Genomic DNA, 7,862 nt, shown 5'->3' with positions numbered 1-7,862 from the left:
ACTGTGGGAGCCAAGTCAGCCAACCCAGGGCAAAGCTAGGAGAGGCAAGAAGCACACCACCTACGTAGATACACTGCAGCACGACAGCTTAGCTAACAACACGGTAGAGATCGAGACCCTAATGTTATATAGGAGAGTATGGAGGGCAGCGATTCAGGAGTTGGGGTTGACTAGACCGCACTCTTACATTGCATAGAGTGCGGTATATATGTGTGTGTGTGTGTGTGTGTGTGTGTGTGTGTGTGTGTGTGTGTGTGTGTGTGTATATAAGTATATATATATATATATATATATATATATAAAATTTCAGTACAGAAAGACAGTGTGAGGGTTTGCTTTTGGACAAGAAAAGCAGGACTCAGGCAAACACATCTTGCAACTCTACAAATACAGATTTATTGTGCAGTAGTTGATGAGCAGAGCCTAAATAATTGGAGCGCGGCAGGCAGAGAGAGCTGCGCCGTGGGCTGGAAAGCTGGCTGGCTAGACGCTGAGTGAGGCAGGCAGGCTGGCGGGACGTGGAGCAAGCAAGGCATGCAGGCACAGACAACAACTGGAGTTGAACCTGAGGCACAGGAAAACAGGGAGTCAAACTAAGTTCAGGCAACACACAATTACTGACAGAGAACTTGGACTTGGCAGTAACGTCAGTACCACGTTGATGGATTGAACGATCTGGCAAAGACTGGACTGGAGTCTATAGAGCCGAGCTTGATGAGTGAGTGGAGTGTGTGTGTGTGTGTGTGTGTGTGTGTGTGTGTGTGTGTGTGTGTGTGTGTGTGTGTGTGTGTGTGTGTGTGCGTGCGTGCGTGCGTGCGTGCGTGCGTGCGTGCGTGCGTGCGTGCGTGCGTGCGTGCGTGCGTGCGTGCGTGCGTGCGTGCGTGCGTGTGTGTGTGAAATGATGTATGTCTACTCTGGGGCACAATAACAGAGAACGAGAATACAGCATCTGGGTACATGTGTAGGTGTGTCTAGGAATCCATGCATTTAAGGCATGTATGTAGGACTGAATGTCTGATTTCCTACATCATATCACCATGACTACAGTGAACAGACAATCAAGAGTCTTAATTACATTAGCAGAGATGTAATAAATGTACCGTACCTCATCTTGGCATGACTCTCGTTTAATTGCCACACCATATGTCCTGCAGAGGCTCACTGCTTAATTACACAACATGCCACACATGTTGGCATTGTACACTGTAGTGTGTGCGCACTGTGTGTGCACTGTGCAGTGAAGCTGAACCTTCTGTCTTTTTAGAACAATGCCGCTGTTGAATCAATGTCATCAAAACAACTGGGGTTGTCACACATGCAAATGCTCAAGTATGTTGTACATCATAGCATGGCAATGTATCATTACAAGTCATTTCACTGCTCTGTTTATCGACAGTACTGTATGTGCGGTGCATTGCAGTGGTTCTCAACCTGTGGGTCGGGACCCCCAAAAGGGGGGATTTTGGGGGGGTCCCCAGATGAACGTAAAGTGAAAATGTAAGGAATTTTTATAGCTAATACCTAAAAAAAAGGAAAAGAAAAGAAATGCAATTCAATTCAGAGGTTAAAACATCCACACGCTGCTTTTAAAGCTCCCAAACAGTTATAAGGCACAACTTTTCAACCATAATAATAAAAATAGTAATAATAATAATGGATCGCATTTTTATAGCGCTTTCATAAGTACTCAAAGCTCTTTACAATTCATTCATACATTGGGAGGTGAAGCAGCGAACAGTCGACGCCATCGTCCTCATTCACACATTCACACACCAATGGTGGCAACTGGCAAGCTAGCACCGACCGACTCATTGGAGGCAATGTGGGGTGTCTTGCCCAAGGACACTTCGACATGTGGACAGGAGGAGCCGGGATTCAAATGCCGACCCACCACTACACAGATCATTGTGCCACAGCCGCCCATAGGTCTTCATCAGGCAAATCATTTTTCCTGATTGTTTAGGAGCTTCAAAACCGGAGTGTGGATGTGTTAACATTCTTGCCTTGATGCCCTGCACCTGGCCTAAATACAGGTTCTAGATGTGCACTACACACAACCTCCTCTTTGAACATTTATATCTATTCATCATAGCTTTCTGTCTGTTCACACGGGGTTTCAGACGGCTAAACTGCCTGCAGGCCTTTGTATGTTTAGAAATTAGAGTAAAGGGAATACTATCCATCAGCTGTGTTATTATATATATATATATATATATATATATATATATATATATATATATAAGTACAGGTTAAACAATCGATAATGTAATTATACTGTCAGCGCTGCCACAGAGGTAACCATGTATGACCTGGTCCACAGAATGCTAAAGAGGGCTATTTTCACACACATGCCATTCATGTATGCTATTAGTGCAGGGATATGCTATACCTACAGTACAGATCTATGTTTTGTATGCAACACATGATGAGCGATCATGTGCGCACACACACACACACACACACACACACACACACACACACACACACACACACACACACACACACACACACACACACACACACACACACAGGGAGGGAGAACACCACCGCAAAGCAATTTATCTCTCATGATGAATTCTCATTGGTGTCTCCGGAGACATCCAGCCCATGCTGACAAATCAACACATTTTTCACTCTTGCTATACTCCCCCTGCCTCTCTCTCCTTTCACTCACCCTCTTGCTCTCATACTTTCCCCCAATTGATTTTTCCCCTGCCCCCCCCCCCCCCCCCCCTCTCTCTCTCTCTCTCTCTCTCTCTCTCTCTCTCTCTCTCTCTCTCTCTCTCTCTCTCTCTGAGAAGAATGCACATCCTCCCAAGATATGACTAAAGGTTACAATAGAATTGGATTAAAAAAAAAGAAAAGAAAAAAACAGATGCCCTATAGGTCTGTTGTGCATGTTGCTGTGCATGTGCTTGTGCATGCAGCCATGTTTTGTATGTCTTGAAACAGAGCCAATAAAAGTTGGTTTTGAACTTTAGCAGTGTCGAAGGTTTGCGCATTTGGCTCGTTTCCCAACGTAGCCCACACTGTTTTCGTTGTAATGATGGAGTGAACCGCAGTGTTTTTTTGTAAAGGTTAACCTTCACGTGACCTTTTCACTTTTGCCTCTCACATGGATATCACAGTTGTTGCAGCGCTGAAAACTGCTGTAGGACTTCATCTCACAGATAAAGCGTAGGCCGCTGTGTCCATTTCTGACTGCTGAGCTCTCGCGCAACGCTGATACCACAGTGAAAGATACTGGTGGGTGTGCTCTCCTCTGCGTAAGGAAGGAAGACAGTAAGACAGTAAGATAGACAGAGAGACAGTCAGACAGACAGATTAAAGGCAGATATTTCTATGATAAAATAAGTGAAGCTCTATTGTCTGATAATACTTGCTATAGTATAGAGCGTTTGTTCAGTAACAGGAATCTCCATGTCTCTCCAGCGCTTTAATAAACAGAAAATGCATTTTCAGAAATGCACTTTTTTCTATCGATTACTCACCCAATGGAGACTTGAGTTCAATAATATCTTTTTTGTTTTTGTCGCATTCCTAAGCCAATCATTTGAGGAGTCTCTTTAATTCCGGATGCATTTGGGTCTCCATCCAGACTCAATGGGGGTACATTTATTATTACCAGTAAGACTCCCTAATCAGGAGATAAGCGACCGTAGGTCACTTATCTCCACAAATAGAGCAAAAATGTGTTTTTCCAAAATCTTCCTGATCCATGTTGATGACATGAGTGTAGACATACTGTGTAGTGATTTTCGTGATTTTCGGGCAAAATCTGAATCGGCCTCATGGTGGCGCTAGAGGGCCATGTGAGAAATGAGGGGTGGGGTCTCCGCGCTGCCAAGGCGGACGAATAGGTACCGGCCCCGGCTCTCCCGGTCGCTCCTAGCCCGAGTTACGGCATTTTATGTGAGCTGCAGTGGCAGGGGGTCCTCCACTGGGGGCGCCACCACTTTTGCATCCGTTCTGGAGCACCAGGAGTGGGTGGTCCCCGGGAATGCCCCGTGAGCAGCCCCGTTGGGGTGGTCATTTGGTAATTTTTGCACATGTGCTCATTTTTTACACTTGGGGGTCCCCGAGGGAGCTGGGGGTCCCTGGAGCTCCGGGGGTCCTTGGAGGTTGTAGTTTGGCAGGTAAGGAGTGTGTGTGCAAAATCTGGCATGGATCGGGGCAACGGTTGCGGAGATATGAGCAGGGCAAAAGTGTGACGTGTGACGTGTGTGACGGACGGACGGACGGACAGACGGACACCTCGAGCAGCTTTCTGTAGTAAGTGCGACCTACGGTCGCAATCAAATTATTGGCTTAGGAATGCGACAAAAACAAAGAAATATTATCGAACTCTCCATGGGGTGAGTAATCAAAAGAAAAAAAATACATTTTAGGGGTGAACTACACCGTCAGAAAGGGGAAAAACAACTGGACAAGGAGGGAGAGAACTGTGGAAAGAAGAGAATGGGTCTGGGAGGATAATGAAGAGGGGTGTGAGGAAGAAAATGAGGAGTGGAGAAATAGTCACAGTTATTCCAATTCCTTTGCTATGTCTGAAGTCATTTCTATAAATTGGAAACAGTATTCTACCACACACACATGCACGTGCGCATGGACACACACGCACACACACGCACACACACACACGCACGCACGCACGCAGGCACGCACGCACGCACGCACGCACGCACGCACGCACACACACGCACACACACACACACACACACACACAAATATAAATACCATCACCACACATGTGACAGGCACGCTCCAAAGAAACCAATGCAATCTGCGTAGACCTGTGTAATTGAACTTTATCAGAAGATGTTCTGCCACTGTATCTGTGTTTATATTTTAAAATGGAGGTGGCAGCAAGGAATAGGAACCTCTTTGCAAATGCATAGGTTCCTGCAGAGCGAGTTGCTTTGGAACCGGCATGCTGCGGCCGGGAAATGAGGCGTCCTGGGTCGGGCTGAGGTCGTATCGGGTATCGTAGCATGCTGCCGAACAGCTGATCACACTTTGTATTCTCTGATTACTTAGGCTTGGCTCTTATCTGCAAACTGCCACATGGATACTTGGAGGTCAGCTTGAATGTAACATTACACAGTAAAATCCTGAGTGTTAATTCCAACTCTGAAAGTGTACAAATGCACCTTTACGGGTCCTTTTGCCTTCCTGGTTTTTCCCTCCCAGATCTCTCTCTAAACTACTATCCATCACTTTAAGATCGCCATCCATCAGCAGGCGTCTTCCCATGATGTTTCATGGCGTCCAACTTTGTATGTACACTGTCTGTAGGTCAAGGAAGACAACGAATGCAGCATCCAAATCTGGATCCCACATTGAGGGGCATCTACAACATCATAGAGCCAAAAGATAGTTTTTGATATTTTTGTTTTTGTTTTGTTAGCTTTTATTTATTATAATTTTATTATTATTATTATTATTGTTAGTGTGGTTTCCTGAAGGGCAATACACGATGTTCTCGGTCCGAGTTTATGCTACATATATCCATCAATATCGTTCATGTGAACTGGTTTGTTTATGCTTATTCATTGTAATTATCAAAATCGCTATGATTTATCGCTCAAGTTGTCCACTGCGGCACCGCATTCATTTCCTCATTTCCTCAAGTTGTCAATGCAAGAAGCAGATTGTCTGATGCGGACTCGCGGAGGTGAGCAGAAAGAGGGGGTAGGGGGAGGGGAGATCAAATAATGCACAGGTCTTTTCTATGCTATCTTTATGCAGCTTCCTCATTGGCTAAAATCAGTTTTGGATGAAAATAAACAAGGAATAACATATAATAATATTATGTTATGTATATAATATATATGGACCGGCAAATGGAGAAAAAAAAAAGCTTGTCAATAAAAGAGTAGGATTTCATCAAATCATTGTAGCAGAAAAAACATCACACAAACAGTTTTTGCATCTGAAGATGGAGTGTGTCACATGGAGTGTGTGGGAGTTTTTTGGCCTTTGGCCTTCCCATACACACCTGTCACCTTGTAGGTGTGCAAATGTCTTGTTCATGTGATCTATAGACATCCTGTTGGGTTTCAGAGAAGTTTCGCCAGACAAGCAGAGTAGAGCACTCCAAAGCAGACTCCACTTGCAACACAATATTGATTGCATCAGGCTAATCATCAGGCTCCCGTATTTTGTTAAATGACATGTCTTCTATCAGTTGGTTCTATCAGTTGGTCCCTGATCTTTTGATCATACAATGTTCCATATTCCATATTCGCAGGCTCGAGCGAGCTTCTCCATTGGTTTTCATCTCCGAACGACACTCCTCCATATGCATGGCACTCAATAGGGATTTGCAATTTGTTGCTGTCTGCTTTTATGTTGATATTGTGTCTTTTCAGTTCTGATTTGATCAGGGCTGTGAGTAATATTCCTAGTAATATCCAGGCACAGAGGAAAAGGTTTCCAGCCAGAGGGTTGTAGTCTGTTGTCAGTCTGCCTTGGATCATTGTGAAAATAATCCCAAACAGCTGAGCAAAAGCATTGAGGAGACCTGAGGAGGTTCCTTCAGATTCAGGGTAAGTGATTTCCACTCCAAACTCAAAGCCCAGTGGGATATAGCCAGTTATGAAGAAACCAAGTACTCCGGCAGTGAAGAAGACCACGTAGATGTTGCTGAGGTGCAGAGTCAAGGTGAACACCAACATGCTAACAAATGACAGGAAGTACACTATCAGAGTGGTCAACTTGTATGTCTTGGTGTAGTCCAGCCATAGGCCGCAAATGATGGAGCCCACCATCCCTGTTACCACCAGAATCAATCCAATACGCCCTGCATTCAACTCCTGGTTCTCAAAGCAAGCAGTGATCATCTGGTTAAGCAGAGTAGATATGGAGTAGAAGGAGCCAGTCATTATTCCATAACTGATGAGTAGTAGTGTGAAGGCCTTGTTTTTGAAGAGGTTGACTATTGATTCTTTATAGGAGTAGTCTTCTGGAGGAGAATCTGGCAGCACCGCTTGAGCATGACTGGGGGGCAGTGGAGGACGGTCCTTTATTACTATGGCTGTGAGTATGAGGAGAACAGTAGAGACAATGGCAGTGCCATAGAACATGACACTGATGTTACTTCCCATTTGCCCTAGGTCCTCTGGAGTGTTGGGAACCAAGACAGGCGGTAACAAAAAGCCTATAGCTGAACCTAACTGATTCCCGAGCACGGCTGCGGCACACGCGGTCGACACCTCTTTGGGACCAAACCAGACTGAGGCGATGCAGGACGGCAGGCCAAGAATAAATACCTGGGCGCAAGCACATATGATCTGTGCCATCATGGTCACGGCAAAACGATCAGGGTGCACACTGGCGCACTTCAGCCAGGCCCCGAGACAGTTTAACACTGCCCCCAGCAGTGCCGTTAGCCTCAAACCCCTCTTATTAAGCAACCATGCAGCAGGGAAGATGAGTGGGATGTATGCCACCATGTAGACTATGGACAGCCAGTCCACCTGGTTGCTGGTCACGCCGTAGTAGTGGGTGAATATATTATTGATGATACCATATTGGATCCACTGGAAACCGTTGACAAACGAGTTCAAACTGAAAACTGTCAGAATGGCGAAGCGTCTCCAGTACAGTCTTGTTTCCTTACTTTTATCAATGCATCCTGCCTCTCCTCCTCCATTGGGTAGCATCTCCTCCTTTTCTTCTGGTTGTGTGATCTGCTCCTAGACCTGGCGTCTCCCCGTCCGGTAAACCTCCGTAACCGGACAGGGAAAAAAATGGGTGGCTCTAGATGCCCTCACCAGGTGAGACTGGTTTGGCTACTGCGCACAACAACACACGGTGTCTCTTCGATGAGCTAAACTTCACCACAAAGACAGTTATGGACC

General features: G+C 45.5%; 1 protein-coding gene across 1 annotated transcript in view; it reads right to left on the bottom strand.

Moving 5' to 3' along the window:
• The window catches only part of LOC308292935 (choline/ethanolamine transporter FLVCR1-like), a gene marked incomplete at both ends in the record, with an annotated part of 18,946 nt that extends 11,282 nt beyond the window's left edge, over nt 1–7,664 (bottom strand). The window contains one exon of the mRNA XM_080735360.1: nt 6,313–7,664. Within this exon, the coding sequence (XP_080591486.1) occupies nt 6,313–7,664 (1,352 nt within the window). The remainder of the gene's footprint in view (nt 1–6,312) is intronic.
• Nucleotides 7,665–7,862: the final 198 nt, after the last annotated feature.

The sequence above is a fragment of the Nannobrachium achirus genome (assembly GCF_963921795.1).
Source record: "Nannobrachium achirus genome assembly, chromosome: 10".
NCBI lineage: Eukaryota > Metazoa > Chordata > Actinopteri > Myctophiformes > Myctophidae > Nannobrachium > Nannobrachium achirus.
Note: the sequence above shows the minus strand (reverse complement) of the source record. Positions and strands in the feature narration are given on the sequence as shown.